Consider the following 21571-nt stretch of genomic DNA (forward strand, 5'->3'; position numbering starts at 1 on the left):
GAATAAAGTAATCTTAGTTACCAATCATTAAAAACAAACTGCATCAATTTATGTCTCTAAATTTAAGTTCCTCTGAAACTACAGTAGCATAATTTTTTTAACATGTTCATCATAACACACAATTTAGGTGACACCCTACATGAAGCAAATCGCATCAACTCTATTGACAGAGATGTTTCAACCTGTACGCAGATCTGGTTCATATTTTACACCAGTGATAGAAGAGCACACGTTTTTAAACTGAGTAAAACATGTCAGTCAAGAGTTTACAGTAGTCAGACAATCCTATTTCGAACACAGCTTTGGCAAAGAGTTCCAATTATAATTATGTTGGCTGCCAACTCCTGTCAAAAAGGGCTTCATCTGCAGAGATAAGAACTGTACTAACAGCCCATTAGGAACATTGTCAAATACAAAATGCTTTTACAATGCACTTGTATTGTCAAAGTTTGTTTCAGATTTTGTTTACTATATGTTACCATATTGCAAACCAGAATTCTATAATAAAAGGACTCTCATACTTATGCTATATTTTGCTGCCTTAAAAATGGTTTTATAATATTAAATAAGCATAGAAATGTAAACAATTTTGCAGTCTGTACTTGCAGTTCAATACTGTTAACTTAATGATAAATAAAGTAAATGCCCACAGAAAAGGATGGTACCAATTAAGAACTCCTAATCTTAGGAAAGGAGGGAAGATAAACCATCCTGAAATTAGAAAGAGAAAAAAAATCCCTTCCCCAGTAAAAGTTAACTGGATTTTCCAAAGCCAGAAGCAGATCATTAAATATTGGCAGGAGAGATTTGTGGATTATCTAATCTTCCTATAACATGAATAATCATAAGATTTTTTTAAAGTAACCAAAGGGCAGATATTGATATTGTTAATTACTTGTAAAGAAAAGTTAGTATTTCTGCATTGTCTACAAAAACATGTTATTTTTCAACTGACTTTAACGTACCTGTTCAGTTTTGCACAGTTTTTCTATGTTGGACTTAAACTTACTCATACAATCTTCTGCTATATTAAGATGGACCACTTGCTGGAAAATAGAAGAGTCTCATAATTTATCTTTTCACATAATTCAGTCATAGCAAAAAAAATACAATTTATTTCTACTAGTTACAAAATATGTTCTGAAAGATTGTGGTTTTACCTCTCACCTAAAAGTTTTGAGTGTTTCTGTAATGATTAAGCTCTAAAATGTCAGAAGCAAGAATACTTTGGGGTTTAAATCTGTTAACGTAACTACAACAGATAAAATTATATCTTTATATTTTAAGGCAGCTGCAACTACAACCAAATGAAGTGTGTTGTTAACAAAATTTACAAAGCCTACGAAAATTACTGGTAAAGATTTTTGAGTCATAAGAATTGCCGTTTACTGGGTCAGACCATAGGTCCATCTTGTCCACTTATTCTGTGTCACACAATGGCAGAGAGCAGATGCTGGAAGGGAGTGAACTGGGTCTGACCAGGGTTTTTCTCCACACTGTTCCTCTCTCACTTGCAGCCTCCAGCATTTAAGGTCTAGGAAGTTCTAATTCAGAGGCCATATCCCTAACTCCCATTATTTCTTCATTCTTGAAAAATGTGTCATCTGATCACAGTAAAAGGAAAAAAAAAAATCTTACAGCCAGCCTAAAATAGGTAAGTGCTAACTTACAAACTTGGCACAGGTATGGAACTGTTAAGACTGCATTTTACTATATTTCTAATGACTGTTTCAACTATTCTATTATTGCCTTATGGAAGAGCACAAAGAAAACCTTGACTGAAAGAGAACACCACTGTACGAGGTTTGTGTGTAAGGCCATCTGAACATGTTAATGCTGTACAATCACTTTCCAGACATTCACCTAGGTATCTCAATTCTAGCCCTTTAAATTCCTCTCTCTCAAATAACTAAGCCAAAAAATATGACTTACTAAATAAAAATATCTTCAAGTTAATACATTTTAAAAAAACAACTATAAAGCTCCCTGAGTTAGCACTGGATATTATTGTTTTTTCCCATACAGAAGAACTGACAAACATAAATCCAAGTGACATTTAAAACCAAGGCAAAAAGATTCCCTTAGGTTTCTGAATAGGCTATTTGATTAAGAACTTCAAGTTCTATCCCCTATGTCTCTACGTGTCATTGCTATTTTATGCCTCTGCAAAATACACAAAGTGGCACCAGGAAAGTACTATTCAGGAAGAAAGCTAAACTTTCTAAAATAACTGTGTATTACTGTTCACTCACAGAACAAGACTTTTTTCTATCTACCCTCTTAAGTGATAAAGCAGGAATATAAAACCAGCTGGACCCCATAATTGTAGGCAACTGTCAGTCCTTCTGAATCATGGCAAGAGATCACCAAGACCTTTGACATGTATGTGTAGGCAAGAGTATAGAGGGGTGGAGACTGACTAGACTTTCCATTCCCACTTCAGACCACTGAGACAGACTCCAAAGGCCAAACTGAATCCAAACATTCAGTGCCTCAATAGTTGTAGTTATGTGCACCCCTCTGGGAATCGAACCCAGGTTTCTCATGTGGCAGACATGGATTCTACCACTGAGCTACAACAAAAAAGTAGCTAGGCTTGGTAATCTATCAGAAAGTAACTGCATTTGAAGGAAGGTACTGATCCTATATGCCAGGGGGTGTCAAACAGGGTATGTGTACCTCTAGGGTACTTGGAAAGGTGACAGGGGGCAGGTGGGAACAGAGCAGGGCGGGGGGGGCAAGGGCAGCGGCACCCCTCCGTGGATGAACACAGGGCTTGCACACAGCCACCACTGCCACCACCACCCACCACCCCACTGCCTCCCAGGAGCACAGCCAGAGGGGGCAAAGGTAGTGGCCTGCAGAGGGGTGCCACACAGGCACCGCCTGGCCGGTGACTCTGCAGGCTGCTGATGGGCAGCATGCAACTGGCTGGGCACATGGCACGAAAGCAGCTCGCGGAGCCACACGTGCAACCAGCTGTGGGAAAGGGGGGCATGGAAGCAGCTGTGTGAGAGCCCCCCCGCTCTCCACATTCGGCCACCACCACCAGAAGGAGTACACTTGTTTAAAAAAGGTTGAAAAACCCTGCTTTACACAGTGGTAGTGTGTCCTTTTAGACTTCTGTAGTATACTGCAGAATTGCTGGAAATGAAAAACAGAACGGTTAACTGTTTTGCTTAAAGGTCAAGAGAAAAAAGGATGCAATGAGGCTACAAGTATGGTCTTGGTCTTTAAACATATCTTTTTGTAGATGGGTTCATTACGCATCCTACTCCAACATACAGAACGGTCTTGTCTTATAAATGATTGTAATGTTACGTAATTTGAGTGACACTTCCTGCATGACAATACTGCAACGCAATATTGCAGGGTAATAGGCTTGAAGTATTTAATTCTATCATTCTTTATCACTACAGTACATAAGAGCTAAGAAGCATTAGGTGCTGAATAAAAAGTAATACTGCAAGGAACTATTTATATGCTATCTGGAATCATAATGGAAATGAACTTGTTTGAGTGCACGAAAGCATTCAACTGAATGAATAAATATTTTACACTGACAAAAAATTAAGCTGATTTTGAAGTAGATTTATTTCTCAAACAAACCCTCCAAAACCAAACCTAAAACACCTAGCAGGTGCATTTACAATACAGAATACACAAACCCTGAATGAGAAAAGCTCAGTATGGTAGCAATACATTTTCTATACTGTAGGTATGAAATTAAAATCAAAATATTGCCCTTAAAAGAAGATACTATTTGTAAACATAGTTTATAGGCAAACTGTAAGAGTCATGTAGGGAAGATTATTTACCTTAGTAATCTGTTTACGAAAATGAGGCATCTTTTTCATTAGATGGGCCAGATTACTTAATGATAACTGAAAAGAGAAAATGTATTTTGAAAATGAGATGACTAACCTTTCATTTATTCCACTTACTGCTGAGGAAGAAAAAATTTACAACATTAATATTTTGTAAGCCTTGTATTACTTTTAGTACTATAAAAAACTACTAATCAAAACACAATAATAATCTGTTTCCCACAGGTACATTTTAACTTACAGCAATAGGCAAACCCAAGAAGATTTATTTGAAATAATCCTCAAATCCTCAAGCTTATCCATGAAATCTGGAAACCATCCCCCCCTCAATTCATTGAAAGTCACATTTAGACAGTTAGAAAAAACTCAACACTAACTTAAATCAGTAATAACTTACCTTTCCTTCTGTTGCTTTTCTCTTTGTTGATACTTCTTTCAAAAGTTTTGGTATTTCCCTGTCAGATTAAGAGAGTAACTAAATGCATTTAAAAACTTAAGTATTTTATTTATAAAATTAACTGTATAATAAAGCTCTTCACATTTGCTACTTCAGAACTTCCAGTGATTATAAAAGTGATTCTTAATGAAAAGAAGGGCTTAAAATATATAGCTTTATATAAGAAAACTATGCTTCCGCAGATTTCTAGAAGGAAACTAGGTATTTTCAGATCGAACAAACTAAGGTTCTTTTGCTGGGTAGAATACCACTTATTTTGGATGGCAATTTTTTCTTCCTCCAATTATGGCAAAGCTAAATACTTCCTAAATTGTAATTTACCTTGCCAAATTTATAAGAATTTTTTGATGATTGAGCTTTCAAACTTAAAAGGCATCTACAAGAATTTTAATGAATATCAACATTCATGCATTGTATAATCATATTTTCTTTCTAACATCAGTCACTGAGCAAGAAGTCTTTCTGAACAGCACTGTGTAGTCTGTGAATACTGACTTGCTTTTCCTACCTGACCTGCCAGTTTTCCTTGCTTGGAAGCCTGTTCTCATTCTGTATTTCTTCATGTCTTTGTCAACTCCATTACTACAGTAATTACATTCTATTTAGATAATCTCCTTGAAAGTGTATAAAGTCTCAAAAGAATATGAACTTATTCACATACTCCAGTACATCCGCAATATGCTTGTGTCGAATTTTCACCCAAAGTTCATCTTCCTCCTCCAAAATTGCTTCCCTTTCCTTTCCACTAGGTCCATCTGCTTTATACCTGCTGACGGAAAGTTCAGGTCATGACATGTTTATTTAAAATACACATTTAAAAAAAAAAAAAAAAAAAAGATAGTGAAGTGTCATTCTACCTGTTAGTTGCACTTTATATTAGGTAGCACTGGACAAAGATTTACCTTAAAAAGAAAGTATGGTTCTAAAATTTAACAAATTTCAACATCTTTGATACAAAATACAAGTCAAAAGATGGTTAAGCCTGCGCTGAGGTATTTAATAAATGCAAAACAACATGAATTTTAGAATAATTTTCCAATACAACAGCCTAAAGTAGTTGGAAATCTTTTACATATCTTGAAGTTTGCCAACTTAAATCATTAACTTACATATACTTTGATTTCCCTGAGTTTTATTTTTTGTTGTTGTTCAAACTTAAGTTGTGTGTGAAGGCACACATGCCTGAGACACAGTACAAACAGCATGGAGAAGTCTATTTTACTCTTGAGGTACAGAAAGGCCACATAGACCTGAAGGCTAAGCACAGACAGTCAAAAAAGCCCAAGGCTGAACCAATTCAATCCTTGCAGGTTAGTCTAAGCTGCGTAGACTGAACTGATAAGCAAGTTCACTTTTGATCCTGGAAATGCAGCCACATGCCTTCAGTGGCACAAGCCAGAAGCTGGGGTGGGGGGCGGCACTAGAGCACCCCTCCCTGCTCAGCTGGAACAGACAGCTTGGGCCAAGTCTAGCCTGCCCACCCTGTGAGCAGGGATTTGCAGGGACGGTGCAAAACATCCTGGAATACTGGGGGACAGAGTTAATTTGAATCCGAAGGGGACCTAGGACAGCAGTTCAATAAACCAATTTAACCCAAATCAGTTAAGTCTGATCCAATTTAACCCAAATCAGTTAAGTCTGATCCAATTTAACCCAAATCAGTTAAGTCTACATCCATCCAGGTTTACCTAAAGCTAGTTTCAGCCATATTGAAACCAGGTTATGTGCAGTGAACTTCTGTTCTGTTACAGATCTGAATCAGTTCCCGATCACTTATAACAGTTTGCTTGTAATTTTTGTCTATAGCCAAACTGGATTAATTATTTTAGAGATATACAAGTAACATGCTTAGCATCAAAGACTTAAGCCAGGGGTCGGCAACCCCCAGCACACATGCCAAGCAAGACATGCAAGGCCATTTTCCTCAGCACGCACTGGGGCTGGGGCAGGAAGGCAGCAGTTGTTTGCAGCCTCTTGGTTGTAGCCAGCCCCGGCTCTGGGTAGCTGCTGCCAGCCGGAAGCACAGGCTGCTCCCAATGGGCGGCTGGGAGGCTGCAAGCCCTTCTGGGAGGAGCCCTACCCCAGAGCCGGGGCCAGCTGCAGCTGGGAAGCTACAAACAGCTGCTGCCTTCCTGCCCCAGCCCCAACAGATGCAGTGCCAACACTTGCTGCCTGCCCGGGGCCAGGAGACAGCCAGGGCCGAGGCGGGAGGGCAGCAGCTGTTTGCAGCTGGCTCAGGTTCTGGGTAGCTCCCAATAACGACGGAGCCTGGGCTGGGGGACACGGGCACAAGTAGGGCATCCTGCCATGTACCCCTGCCCTCGTTTTGTTTTTCTGGCATGCCGGCACCTTCCAAGGTAGGTGGTGTGGTTTTTTTCAGCACTCCGGCCAAAAAACGTTGCCTACCCTTGACTTAAGCTATTAAGCAATTTCCCATTAAAAGAAAGCATACATTGTATCATACCACACAACATTTTCATTTGCAGTTGGATAGTTACAGAAATTCACACAGGTCAAGTGATTCAACCAAAACGCAGCAGAAATACAAGAGGGGAAAAAACTAAACAAATTTAAAGATTTAGATCATGCTTCTACCTATGTATAGAAGAAGGTCCTATATTCAACTTGATACTTCAGTCTCCTGAAGATCCAAGTTTAAATAAATGCTCCAAATTTAGCATTACTTATGAACTTTCTGAAAAGTCCCATTTGACTTGTAGCTCTTCAGAAGTTCTTTAGAGTTCTGAAATATTCCCTATAAAAATTTCCCCAAGCATAAATATGACTTCAGTCAGAAATAAGTTTGAAAGCACATACAGATTTAGGAGTGTTGCACTGCATAATGGTGAAAGAAATACTTTCTATTAAGTCTGAAGAATTCAGAGCTGGATCACAACTTAAAAAATAAAGACGTTTAGCACTAATAGCCATCATTATGATTTCAGATTAAGGTAGAAAAGATGACAACCTCATCTATATACCAGTTTTTCTGATCACAGGATAAAGCCAAAAATTACTGCCATCCCTCCCTCTAGCAAAGGCCATGCTATTGTCATCCATGCCTCAGTAAGTCTCCACCCAGACTTAATACAATTTAGGACTATTTCTGAAAATTGCTTAGAAGCTTCAATTAGCAGGACATTTTTTAAATTGCTCCAAGTTAAGGAAAATAAATAAGAAGTTAGGGATACACTAAGGGGATGCAACAAGGGATTGGCAATGCTCTGTTCAGTGGGGCGCCTCTTGGGGTAACAAGGAACAATGGTCGCAAACTGACAGAGAGCAGATTTAGCCTAGGAAAAACTTCTTCACAGTAAGGATGGCCAAAATTTGGAATGGGCTTCAAAGGGAGGTGGTGCTCTCCCCTAACTTGGGGGTCTTTAAGAGAAGGCTAGATAGGCATCTGGCTGAGGTCATCTGACCCCAGCACTCTTTCCTGCCTAGGCAGGGGGTCAGACTCGATGATCTGTCGAGGTCCCTTCCAACCCTAGCATCTATGAATCCATTGTTATTTTTGTTTTTTAAGTTGTACAAACACACAACACACACTTTGCAATTTACCCTCAAAGATTCTACAATAGAACCCATGCCAATGAAAGCACCCATGAGCAAATCAAAGTAGTATTTAGATACAAAAAATAGTACTTGCTTGTATGTATCATTTTCAATTGGTAGCAGATCATACGCCATTGCTTGGAAGGTAAGTTCATGTAGTACGGTGGAAACAGGGTCAAAGCCACGATCAATTATTAACAGCAGGGAGTTGTTTTTATCCTTAAAACAGCAGGATAAATAAAAAGGATAATATGTTATAGATAGCTGAAATACGTCAAACCTATTTGTATCAAACAAGTCACGCTTCAAAGCTTTTATGGGAAAAGCTATTGGAATCCAAAACAATTATTTACTGCTTAAGAGCAAGCCATTTTGTAACTAATTACAAGCTGCAATACAGCTATATAAAAGGTGGCTCACTACTTGTCAGCCAAGGCGGCGGCAGTCAAGACAAAGTGTTTTTATGAGATATTTTTGACAAAGTGGGCCTGTGCTAACTACAATTCATTTGACAACTTTCCACTTCAAAAATAAAAATCCTTACTGAACTGGGAAGACATACAGAAAGCACACACTTAGGCTTAGCACTAACAGATTCAGAACATGTATATTACATGCATTTCAGTGCGCCCAGACCTCATGCTGATTTGATCCAAGCTCTCAAGTTCTCATGACTATCTGATGCAGGTTTAAAGCCAAGTTACAGAAACTCTGGCAGTGGTAACTATCTGATCCGTAACTCTTCTTTGGTCTGAGGGTATTTCTACAGTGAATACCATGATGCAGTATTACCTGGTAGCATACTGTGATGCAGTTCAAATAGTCTTATTGATTTGACTGGGTAAATAAACGTTGATACTGGAAGCAGTCTAGCTGCAGTATGGAAGCTTAATTTAGTTATCTCTATTTTGCGCTACAGTGTGAAGCTCAGACCAAGTTGATAGTTATCATGACTAACATTTTTACATATTTAAGTTTTGAACTTTCATCCAGAAGTCACTAGAAACTAGAGCTTAGATCAACTCAGATCAGCAAGTTACAGGATCAAACTGAATGGGCATTCTAAATAGCATCAGTCCCCCAAATTACCATGTGTAAGAGTGTAGGAATTATGGTCTCTTTCAACCTTCTTTTACATTACACAAAAGGGACTGAAATAAGAAGGTGTCCCTATTTAATAAGTAATTTAATAGACATTACCACAAAAAGATCATTTTCAATAATTACCTTTCATTACAAAAATAAAAATAAACTTATGCCATTTACCTTTATTTGGCTCTCCTCATCATTTTTATAGTAGTTTTCAAGTTTCTCTTCAACAAGCTGCCCAAGCTTGCTGGCATTATCCAGTGGCTTACTGGAGAAAAAGAAACATGAAAATAGTTAGTAGATGTCTTTGATTTTGAAACATGCATGCTTTAAGACACTTTTGAAACTGTTTCCACGAACTGAAATCCACAAAATATACCCTTGATGCTAAACATAGTATTGGCCAAAGATCTATTGTAGGTTACTAACAGACACCCTTAGGACTGTAGGAAAGTAAGGCTGGAAGGGACCTCACAAGGTCATCTAGTTCAGCCTCCTGTTCATGATAGGCTCATCCCTGACTAAACTGCCCTCCTTAAGTCCCTATCTAACCTGCTCTTGAAAATTTTCAGGGAAGGAGATTCCACAGCTTCCCTAGGTAGCCTGTTCCAATGCTTAAATTACCCTCATAGTCAGAAAGTTCTTCCCAACAGCCAACCTAAACTTACTCTGCTACAGCTTGAGGCCATTGTTCTTAGTCTTGTGCCCAACAGCCACAGAGAACAGACAAATCTCTATCCTCACTATAAATTGCCCTTCAGGTATTTGACGACTTATCAAACCCCCTTCAGTTTTCTCTTCTCCAGAACAAATTACTATAGTTCTTTCAGCCTTTCCTCGTAAGTCACATCTCTCAGGTCTGTAATCATTTTTGTCCCTCTGCGCTGAATTCTTTCCAATCTATCCACATCCTTCTTGAAGTGTTCAACCCTAACCTGGACATAGTACTCCAGATAAGATCTCACCAGTGCTGAACAGTAGAAAAGTTACTTTGTAAGCAACACTCCGGTTAATACATCTCACTATATTGTTGGCCTGTTTTGCAACAAAAGCATGCTGGTCACTCCTATTCAGCTTATGGTCTCCTGCAGGGATTCTCAAACTGTGGTTCGTGACCCCCCCCCCCCCCCCAGGGGGTCACAAGCAACTTAAAAGGGGTCGCAAACTTCACTTCCCTCCCCAACACGCAAATGCTCTGCCTGCTTTCCTCCCCCAGAAGCGACGCACATGTTCTTGGACTCGCCCATATAACCTCGGCATGTACAGGTTAGTGATGCTCAGTTTTTAATCAGTTAACAGTTCAATTGACTGCATGCGATTGAGTGAGGTTTTTTCAGCAGTTGCTGTTTTAAAGAGCAAATAGCTATCAAAAATAAATGTGGAACATGCAATGAGACTGGCAGTCTTGAAAATAAAGCCTAGGTTTGAAAAACTAAGCAAGCAAACTCATCCTTCTCACTGACCACTATTGACAATGTTTTTTCAGTGAAACAGTTTTGAATTTTATAAAGTTTATCAATGTTTTTTGACAAATATATTTCATTTAATATACAAAGATAAATGTGCTTTATTCATTTCCTACCTAATCCTAATGAAATCAATAGCTTTAACCATGGGGGGGTTGTGTAAATGTATATATTATTTTATGGGGTTGCAGTATTGCAAAGTTTGAGAACCCCTGGTCTACTGTACCCCCAGGTCTTTCTCTGTAGTACTGCAGCCTAACCAGTCATGACCCAGTCTGGACTTGTGCATGCAGTTATTTCATCCTAAGCACAGGCCTTCTTCATGTTTGTCCTTGCTGAATTTCATCTGACAGACTGGAGAAATGGTTGCAAGCAACCCAGGTCATTCAGAATCCTAGCCCTATCCTCCAGACTGTCTGCAACTCCACCCAACTTCATATGATCCACAAATTTGCTAGGCACACAATCAAGCCCATTGTCCAAATTATTAATTAAGATAGTAAACAATACAAGACCCAAAATAGATCCCTATGGAGCCCCACATGAAGCTTCCTCCCAGCAAGATCTTGAACCGTTGATGACTATTCACTGAGTATGATGACCCAATCAGTTGTGTATCCACATTTTAGTAGTTTCATCTAGTCTGTACTTCCTTAGCTTATTAATGAGAATGCTATTGGGGACCATATCAAAAGCCTTGCTAAAGTCAAGGTGCATCACATTCACTGCTCTCCCCCATCCACAGAGTCTGTTACCTGATCCAAAAAGGGAATCAGGTTGGTCAGGCATGACATGGTCTTGGTGAATCCATGCTGGCTCTTCTCAATCACCTTGTCCTCCTCTAGATGTTTCACAATAGATTTCTTGAGGACCTGCTCCATGATCTTTCCAGGTATCGAGGTCAGGCTGACTGGTCTGCAATTCCCTGGATCCTCCTTCTTCCCTTTCTTAAAGATAGGCACTATATTTGCCCATTTCCAGTCATCTGGTACCTCACTTGACCTCGAAAAGTTCTCAAAGAAGATAGCCAATGGCCCTAAAGTTACATCAATAATATCCTAGGATACTGAAGGAATTCTCATCCAGCTGTGCCAACCTGAAAACATCTCAAAGTAATCTCTAACTTATTGTTCCACTAGAGCAGGGGTGGTCAAAATATGGCCTGTGGGCCAAATCCAGCCCGCCAACTGATTATATCTGGCCGAAGGCTGCCCCTGCAGTGCTCCACATGGGGCCAAAGCCCTGCCCACTCCACCTGGGGCAGCTCATGCTGCACTCTCACCCCATGTCCATCAAAGACACCCCTGGCCCCAGGCCCAGTGCACAGCCTCCCAGAGCTACTGCTCCCATTGCTGCTGCAGCCACCCAAGTATTACTCAGCTCCCCCTGCCTCCAACAGCTCCTCTTCTTCCTCCTGCGCTGCTCTGGGCAGCAGGTGGCACACAGAAACAGTAGCTGTTGTGGGGACATGTGCTGGGCACCACATACCCAGCAAGGGGGAAGCTGCAGTTGGGTGGCTCTGGCCTCAGCATGTGGGGCTCCAGCTCCTAGCCATGTTCCACACACTCAGCTGCCCACAGGTGGCTGCTCATTGTGCCAGGCAGGCAGAGTGGGTAGAAGGTGGCTGGAGCTGGAGTCCTGCTTGCTAAGGCAGGAGCTGCCCAGCATGGGGCAGGCGCAGGTGGGAGCACAGTGCAGGCTGCCCCAGATGGGAGCAGAAGAGGCTTGGCCCTATGCAGAGCATCAAGGGAACAGCTGCAGGTTGGATTACAAGGGGGACATAGGGCAGGGTGAACTGTACCTGCACCACACTCCCCAGACAAGTTCTGCTGCAAACACCCCCTGCCCACCCCCCAGGACCCAACATGCAGACAGCCACCCCCCCCCCCACACACACACACGTGCACACACCCAAACCGCAGACACAATATACAAAAGTAAGACTAGTCTGAGCTATTATGCAATCACCTCTATATATACCACTCAAAAACCCCCCATAAAAACCAGGACAAAATATTTTTAAAATTTAACTAAAATATGGTATATTAGATTGTTTTTAATATGATTTTATTATCTATAGTTTAATTTTTTTTAATCTACAGTTTGCAAAAACGATACCTTCTGAAATATTTTGTGTGTGTGGCCCTCGACAGCTCACCAAAACTTGTTGAATGACCTGCATCCAAAATGATTGCCCATCCCTGCACTAGAGTGTTTGTCTCCTTTCCTATTTTTACTGCCAACCATGGTCAACATGTAGTAGCTGACCCTATTCAAGAAGGCTGAAGTAAAAAAGACATTAAATAAATTCGGCCTTCTCCACTTCATCCATAACTAGTTTGTCTCCTGCATTCCATAACGGATTTATGGCTTCTTTGGTCATATTCTTACTCTTTACATACTCCCATAAATGCAGGGAAGAAGACGCATGCAAGATGTTCCTCCCACTGCAGTGCCTGAGATTGTCACCTGTTAGCAGATGAGATATGAAGAGCAAAGAATCGGCAACAGAACCCTGACCCCATGAGCTGTTTTCAAACACACAAATAAATAATCTTTTCCTCTGCTTATATTGTGGGGGTTCATATATCACAACCTTATTTCAAGCTGTAAATTAAAATTTAACAATCAAAATAAGAGTTTCTCAGAAAACAGATAATTTTCTTCCGTTTCTGAGCAATACAAGAAGAGATTAAATTAAAATGAAAGAAACAGCAGTAACACAGTTTTGCCCTACCTTCTATATCTTACTCCTGGATTTGCTTTTAAAGTGGCACATAAAGTAACAATTTGTTGAGCTACTGTTTCCATCATGGCATCTTTATCACTTGTCTTTTCCAAAGTTGGACTATAACAGCAGTAGAAAGCATCCGGGACATCAAGAGTAAACACCTAAGTAAATCATAGCCAAGAAAGATAGCTTAAACACTGTACATTTCTTTACAAATTAAAACATCTATTACCAGATCATAATGGCCAAAGACCTGACAACTATATTCTGGAGCAAAATTGCACGGTTAAAAAAAAAAAAAAAAAAAAAAAATTTATAATCTAAGCTCATTGCCTAACGATACAATTTTACCTCAATCCTCTCTCCTTTTCTCTTACCTCTTGAGCTCAACTTTATTTCTTGTTTTCACTTTTCTTTCCTCTATTACTGTCTTCCATTTATTTCTCCCTGACAAACAACACTATACATTTCAACTTCTTCATTGCCTGCACAAATGGAGGAACCCAAGGCCTCTGGAACTAAATACCATCCAATACCTGGCATGGAATGATAGAATATAATGCCAAAGTAATCGTACCAAACCTGCTTGGACCCAAAGTTTGATATATTTATAAACTGTATATATATTTATAAACTATGAGGGGGAAAATCCTCATACCCTAGCTTCATATAATCTTAAAACCTGAAAAAAATATTTTTGCATTAGGCTATCCTTGCCAGTCCCCAGTTAGGATTGTGATACAAACTGGGCTCAGGGGTTTCAAGTCAGACAGCAAAAACAACAAATACCCTTTGTTGCTTGTTTATGATCATGAAGGCCTCCTCATCCTAAGGCATAAGCAGAATCAGAAGCCTCTTTTCTTTTCTTTCCACATTAGAATTTACAAATTATTTTCTAATTGTAATAGATGCTTTCTGGAGAACCAGGATAGTGAAATGACAGTAAAATTAAAAGACTTCCATTGACACTGAAGGATATATATTTTTTTTAAACCAAAAGAAAGAAGTGTCCTGTTAAACTCTCTGATAACACTGAGGGGGGGAAAAAAACCTTGTGTGTAAAGGTCAGTGGCTGTGCACAGACTTTCACTTCTACTAGGGAAAATCCTTCTGAGTGAGGGAGCAGTACAGAAGTTCAGTCTGCAGTCACTCCCTCACCTCTGCTCTCTGTGACTTCCTGAGACTGCGATGATCCCAGTCTGAGGAAGGTAGGGCGAACAGTGCCTGCTCCACTTCTCCCAGCCCCCAGGGCAGGTGAAGCAGCAGGAAAAGACTCTCATTACCTGCCCCAGACTAGGCTCTGGGGCACAAGGTGGGGAAGTAGATGCCTCCATTCTGCTACTGGTCTCTGGGAGCAGAGCAGAGTGAGAATCGGGGCAAAACCCCCAGCCTCTACCCAAAGTGGGGCAGTGTTTAGCTTGGGAAAGAAGCAAGGAGCAGCAGTGGCTGCTCCTCTTCCTTCCTGGACCAGTCTGAGAGGGGAAGGGAGCGATAAGGCATAGCCCCTAGCCTAGGAGCTAGGAAAAATATGGCCTACAGGCCAAATCTAGCCTACCGGGGATTCTATCTGGCCTGTGGTAGGTCCCTTGGCCCCACCTAGTGCAGGGGGCAACCTGAGCCATGGCTCATGCAGCCAGTTCTGCTGCCCCCAGATGTACAGCAGAGTTTAAGCAGCGCAGCAGCTGGACAGGCCTTCCTGTCGGACCCCGCCACGGCGGCTCACCCTACCCAGGTGCCACTGCCAGCATCTCTGCCACCACTGGACCAAGTCCCACTGCCCAGGCACCCCAGACTGTCCACTCTGCACCCACTGCTAGGGACGCCAAAAAGAGTAGATGGGCAGGAGGAGTCTCCATGCAAACTGGCCCAAGACCCTTGGAGACAAGCCACACTTGGCCAGGCAGATGGGATGCGGCTGCAGGCGGACAGGGAATGGCATCTAGGAGCAAGAAAGGCAGGCAGGGGCCAAGGCCACGGCCAGGATGGCAAGGCATTGACAACGTGGACTCAGAGTAGTGTCATGATCCACTTCCCGCACGTCTCTATGACAGGCGCTAATTTGCATCCCTGTGCTGTCACTGCCTCGTGATCCCAGCCCTAGCCCTGCCTGCCATTTGTCACAATGCCCAGGGGGGTGGAAAAAAAAAATCTTCCACACTTGGAAACAAAATACGATAGTTTTCTGGGATTAAGCCAAGAAAAAGAACTTGAAGTTTACCTGAGATTCATATGGGAAGAAAGAAATATTTATTTCTTTGCATCTTCTAATAGCCTTTGAGCAGGAAGACTTCATTTTATTGAAGAGATTGTCTGGGCAATCTAGGAAAAAAGATCTACGTTTATGGAACTATTGCCATTTTATCTTCTAAGTACTAGTTATAAGTTTATAGTATAAAAACTTCATACAGATTTGAAAGTGTTAGCAATTCATTGAAATAACTACACTCAAGTCTGAACCTTCAGAACGTGAATAGGCAAAAACCTCCCTGGCTTAAATATCTGAATATTAGGTTGGTCTACAGAATTCCCAAGTCAGTTCCTCATGGAACTGAGGCTGAATTTTCCTATGTCTATTTTGATCTTGCAAGGTTTATTTGATAATTTTTTTTATTGGACCAGCTACATAGTTGGAGGTTTTAAAACAAGCTTTCAGGCACAAAATGCCCTTCCTCAGACCACAGCTGAAACCCTAAACTTCCCCCCCCCCCCCAAAAAAAACCTTTTTTGGGTGTTAACATTAGTCTTTGCAGAAAGGCTAATGAAGGTACACTATTTTGCTCAAATCTTCTTTCAGTGCAGTCTCTAGTATGAAAATATAGCTGGCATGTTATAAAAACTTTTTTAAAAACTTTGGCATGCAGGGCCTGTCCTTGGGCCTGATCTGGTTCCGTGCTGCCAAATTTCTGGACCCACAGGGAGCCATGAAACCCGGATGACATGACATGGCTCCACAGGCTGTATCTTGGTCACTCCTGCTTTACAGCATGAACCAGTGGACAGACAGACTTAGGTGCTTAATCATCTATCAAACTTAACCTGTATAAAGAAGCTGTGCTTCCAAATTCCCCTCTCTGGAGATGCTGCATATTAGACATATGTACCAACTAGTACATGACAAAAGTCATTAGCAAGAAAAAAAGTATTACTGTTATTTACACATTCAGAGGTATCAAATTAGATACAAAATACTTACAGTCAGTGAAATAGACATATGCTGCTTTGTATTTGCTAGATGATTTACTCATGAAGTCATTTATAAGTCCATCTATAGACTTAAGATAAAAATGCTAAATTGTAATTAACTACAAAGGAAAAAAAGGACCCAAGATAACATAGAAGTCTGTTCTGCCTGCTCTTATAGAGTAAGCAAGGTTTGCTCATTCCAAGTTTCAAGAAAAAGTTTAATTTTTAATCAATTAGAATGAAACCAGAAAGTGTAATTCTGATCATATATAACAAAAGTAAGAACAAAATTTATAGTTTATCCCCCCCACATGAAAAAAAACCAGCAAGAAAAAGCTATATTCTCATCTCTCAAAGTTGTACATAGGAGTCAATGTTATATATGGAAAAGTGATTCAATAATTGGAGATGTATATTTTTTCCCCTCTCCTGTAGTACTCAGGGAGCTCTTTCCAACAGCTTGGAGGGCAGCTTGTTAGGAGCAAACATGAAAAAAAACAAAAACTGCATAAAAAAAAAAATCGCATTCTTATAATGTTTTGATTTTCTTATACCATTAGTTATAATATCTCATTCACTACTGCTCACCAATAATTCCAGAACTATAGGTGCAACACATGAAAGAAGCCAAACAAGAAAACATTGCTTCTATATCACAAAAGGTACACATAAGCCAGCTATTACTTACCCATGATATGCACATAACATTTTGTTTGCAAATACTGAAGACACAGAGTTGCAACTAACTGTAATAGTTAAGCAACATAATGCTACAATGCTTTGAAGTGCCACATGAATAGTTAAGACTTAAAAAAAGCAAAACAAAGTAAACGAATTCACTGGATTTTACTCAAAACACTTACCTTTTTGGTTGGAGTAATGAGATAAATTGCCTTCATGTGTGGGACAGGCTCACGGTTTTTATACACATTCTCCACAACTACAAAATACAGAGAATCACATTTTGAAATGAGTAACTTAAAATACTTGACTTCACCAGTTAATGGAGTTTTAATAAGCACTGGACTACAGAATTTTTAAAAAGAAACAAAAATGAGAGAGCATTCTAGACTGAATTCTAATATAATAAAAGCCTTAGTCTGTCTATCTGTAATGGTCTGGGCCAAGTGCACATGTGCTGCCAAGAGGGTGCACACCGATTGGCTGCAAGGGCCCGATGCATTACAGACAGAGGGAGCTGCCATGCTGCCTCGCTCTGTCCCCACAACAGTCAGCAGGGAGGAGGAGGCAGCAGGGAAGAGGAGAGGAAGGGGGTGGGGGGACGAAGGGAGGGGAGCTGGAACAGGAACAGGGTGGGGGTTCTGGTGGCAGTGACCCCACTCCCCAACAACAGCTAGCAAAGAGGGGTAGGCAGCGGCGAGGGAGGGAGGAGAGGGGGAGGGGAGGCATGTTGCATGCCGCTGGGTGCTGCCAGCCACCACTGCATGCAAGCTCCTCTCCCCTCCCTGTCCCTGGGAGCCAGTGCCAGCATGGGGTGGAATGGCAAGAGGAGGAAGCACATGGGGCCAGAGGCAGAGCAGAGTATATATAAACAGACAAGAGGATTCAAGGCTCTTATGTACCAAATTAAGAAGTTAATTTTCCAAGCTCTTCTATACACCCTTATCTGGAGTCCCACTGAAGTCAAAGACAGTTTATAATTGGGGTCAGTATTTAAGGAGCATCTTGCAAATGACTGGCTTAATAAATTTACTTCTGTTTTCAGAATAAAGATAGAAGAAATTATGCAGCACACATTTTGGACTTGAGCCACTTCTGTCTTTGGAAACGGGACAAGAGCCAAACAAATTTCACATGTAAGTGCGTGCACAAAGTGGATATTTTTTACAATCAATAGTTTCACATACCCTACATCAGGGGTCAGCAACCCCTGGCACATGTGCCAAGTATGGCACGCAAGGTCATTTTGCTTGGCATGCCACAGCCAGCCCCAGCACCGGGTAGCTGCTGCCAGTGACGGAGCCCGGGCTGCTCCCAGCAGGGCTTGCAGCGTCCCAGCTGCCTGCTGGGATCAACCTGGGATCCCGGATGGCTGGCAGCAGCTCCCCAGAGCTGGGGCTGGCTGCAGCTGGGAGGCTCTAAACAGCTGTGCTGCACTGCCTCAGGCCACTGCCCACTCCGAGGCGTGCCTGCAAGCGCTGGTGCAGAGCTGAGCCTGGAGCTCAGCACAGCTGTTTGGAGCCTCCTGGCTGCAGTCAGCCCAGCTCTGGGGAGCTGCTGCCAGCTAGGAGCCCGGGCTGCTCCCAGCAGGCAGCTGTGATGCTGCAAGCCCTGCTGGGAGCAGCCCAGGTTCCAGCAGCTACCCACAGCCGGGGTAGCTGCTGGCAACCACAGAGCCCGGGCTGGGGGGGCAGGGGCACAAGCAAGGCATCCTGCCATGTACCCCTTGCCCTTATTTTGTTTTTCTACCATGTTGGCACTCTGGCACCTTCCGAGGTAGGCATTGTGGTGTTTCTCGTCACTCTGGCCAAAAAACGTTGCCTACCCCTGACCTACATCCTTCCAATGGTTTCCCTGTTAACCCTAGATATTTCAAAACACAATGAAAAAATACTGGGTTTTTGTTTGTTTGTTTGTTTTTTTTGGGGGGGGGGAAGAGGGGAAGAAGGGGATTTAAAAAGTAAGGGTCTAACACTGGTGGGTTATATAGGAAGACTAGTCTTGCTTCAGACTATGTCCTGTACTGTTCCATAGAGAGCTTCAGTCTCCAGGCTATAAACAGTCTGGGAATTTAATAGCACTATGCTCAATAAATGTTTATGAAAACTAACCTGTTGTATCCATGAATATTTTCATTGCCCACTTCATTCTAGAAAGCTTTTGATGCTCGTAAACTAAGGAACCCACTGCCACATCTCTCATACATTGTAGAGATGTATTTTCATTTAGCAACTTTAAGCTTGTTGACTTTTAATTGTACTGGATAACCCCTCCCTTGCTAATACATTTCCCCCTACCACTACTGTCTTCAGTAATTTTAGTTTCCCTTTTCTGGGTTTCTTATTCTGTTCTGAGTCTCAAGAAAGGATACAGCATTCAGGGTAAGAGCATACGATGATTTATACAGCAGTATTACAGTATTCTTGCTATTTTATACTTCGCTGTTATAGTTAACATAACTACCTAATCAGCAAACAGTGGTGATCTAAGAAACAACCTATGAAGACCTCACCCTCAAGAAGTTCATCTTGTACCTTAACATATCCTCCATTAGCTACCTTCCTGAAGTTATCAGACACTTTCCTGTTTGTTTATAGTACAGAAAAATCTGTACCTGATCAAAATTGCTTGGAGAAGATTCAAGCAGAAAAACCAAAAACCTGATCCATCAACAGAAGCTGACTTACAACAGCAAGCTTTTCTGGAAACACTAAATCTGATTAAGTAGATCAGGCTTTAAGATGACTATACAGGCAAACAACTCTATACTGAATTGACATTAAATAGTTTAATGAATAAACAGCCAGTCAACAATGGCAGGTTAAGAGCAGACCAGATTCTGGATTTTAAAAATATTACCACTCGCCTCCATGGCATTTCGCAAGTTCTTTTAAGACTACATTACTGTAGGCATTTTTGCCCAGATTCTTGATTAACAACCAAGAAAATAAAGTAGTAAATAAGTTTTTCAACAATGCCACTTTTTCCTCCAAAATTTGATCTGCCCCTAAAATTACAAAAAAAGAAAAAAAGCAGATACTTTACACTTACCAGTAATTCCTTCTGCCAATAAATCTGTCATTTTACAGCATAATGACAGCAGTTTAGTGGTAAAGTCATCTAAAAGGATTATCTAAATACAAAAACAAATTAAGACAATTAATTCAGTATCAACATACACTTTACTGTAAACCATGTTAATTTCATGCTTTTAAATGTTACCTTTGATTAGTTACTGAAATCTATTCACTTCACAAGCTTGTTTTTCTATCATTCTCGCACGGTAAAGATGCCCATTTTTATTACATAGGATTAGAAGCCATTTCCCTTCCCTCCCCCCCTCCTCCAGTCATAGTCCAGTTTCCTGCTGTCACAGGCAGCCACATCATATAATCCTTTCATAAACTGTTCAAACTCCATCTCAAAACTAGCCAGCTTTTTCTCTTCCTCCTGCTCCTGGAAGGCTATTTCACAATCTTACTCCTCCGATTGTTAGAAACCTGCTTCCGCTTGCTAGTTTAAATTTATTCACAGCCAATTTATATCTATTTGTTATTGTGCCAACTTTGTTCTTTAAAGCAGCATTTCTCAACCTGTGGGTCACGACCCAAAAGTGGGTTGCAAGAATATATGAAAGGGTTGGGAACCAGCTTTAAAAAAAAATAAATAAAAAAAAATGAACGAACGAATGTTAAAAATGGATTCTCCTTTAAAGGAGAAAACAATGGATTTTCCCTTGCAGGAGCTGTGGAAGTGGGAGGAGGGTAATCAGGCAGGGGGTGCCACACACGTGTGCATGGACACATGCACATGGCAGCCAGCCAGCATGGAGAGCCGCTCCTGCAGCTCCTCGTCTATGGGGTAGGAGGGGGGCACAGACGATGCGTCTGGGGGGGTGGGAGAGCACAGGTGACACTGCCTGTCACTCCATCTCCTCTCTGCGGTACAGCTGTGGCCTGAGGGGAGTGGCAGCAGAGGCTAGGCCATGGTGGCAAGGTAGATCTGTGGCCTGATGCACGAGCAGCTGGTAGCAGGAAAAGGTGAGGGTAATACACATCCCATCCACATCCATTACTCCTTGTGCTGCGGAGGCTTGGCTGGCATGGGAGTTCCAGCAACAGTAGCAGCAATAAGTCTCGCCGCCCCACTCTGCCCTCCTGCATGGAGTTCTGTTTGCTAGGCTGCAGAGGACAGCTCCTGCCAATGCTGATCCAGCCAGGCTGCAGCACTATGCCCTCTGTGGGTGCACAAATTGGGCGGGAGGGATGTGCTCCCGCATGCCTCATACCCCCTACACCACGCAACAGGGGGCTGGGGCCCGGGGCTGTGGTACAGTAGGTCGGGAGTGAGGGGCACCAGCAGGACCACTGAACTGTTTTTTTACTTAAACTATTTGCTGAGTTGGGACTCAGCATCTATGTTTACAAATGGGTCCTGGTACAAAAAAGAGCGAGAACCACTGATTTAGAGTCCTTCTCCCTATCTGGAATTTACCCACATGATATATTTAACATATAATTTTTCTTTACCTCCTAGTCTTCTCTCAAATGATGGGCTCTCCATTCATCTGATAGCTTACCAG

General features: G+C 41.5%; 1 protein-coding gene across 2 annotated transcripts in view; it reads right to left on the bottom strand.

Moving 5' to 3' along the window:
* STXBP3 (syntaxin binding protein 3) overlaps window positions 1-21571 on the bottom strand; it is a 47304-nt gene that overhangs the window by 11087 nt on the left and 14646 nt on the right. Inside the window, exons 3-13 of one of the 2 annotated variants that reach the window (XM_014602083.3) lie at window positions 20041-20122; window positions 17172-17248; window positions 16319-16397; window positions 15344-15444; window positions 13132-13286; window positions 9106-9196; window positions 7934-8058; window positions 4946-5050; window positions 4225-4282; window positions 3819-3884; window positions 966-1046 (exon numbers count right to left, since the gene is read on the bottom strand). In XM_014602083.3, coding sequence (XP_014457569.2) covers window positions 966-1046; window positions 3819-3884; window positions 4225-4282; window positions 4946-5050; window positions 7934-8058; window positions 9106-9196; window positions 13132-13286; window positions 15344-15444; window positions 16319-16397; window positions 17172-17248; window positions 20041-20122 — 1020 coding nt within the window. Of the gene's footprint in view, window positions 1-965; window positions 1047-3818; window positions 3885-4224; window positions 4283-4945; window positions 5054-7933; window positions 8059-9105; window positions 9197-13131; window positions 13287-15343; window positions 15445-16318; window positions 16398-17171; window positions 17249-20040; window positions 20123-21571 lie in introns of both variants that reach the window. The other variant, XM_059728443.1, reaches the window with a different exon arrangement.

Source organism: Alligator mississippiensis, chromosome 5 (assembly GCF_030867095.1).
Source record: "Alligator mississippiensis isolate rAllMis1 chromosome 5, rAllMis1, whole genome shotgun sequence".
Classification (NCBI taxonomy): domain Eukaryota; kingdom Metazoa; phylum Chordata; order Crocodylia; family Alligatoridae; genus Alligator; species Alligator mississippiensis.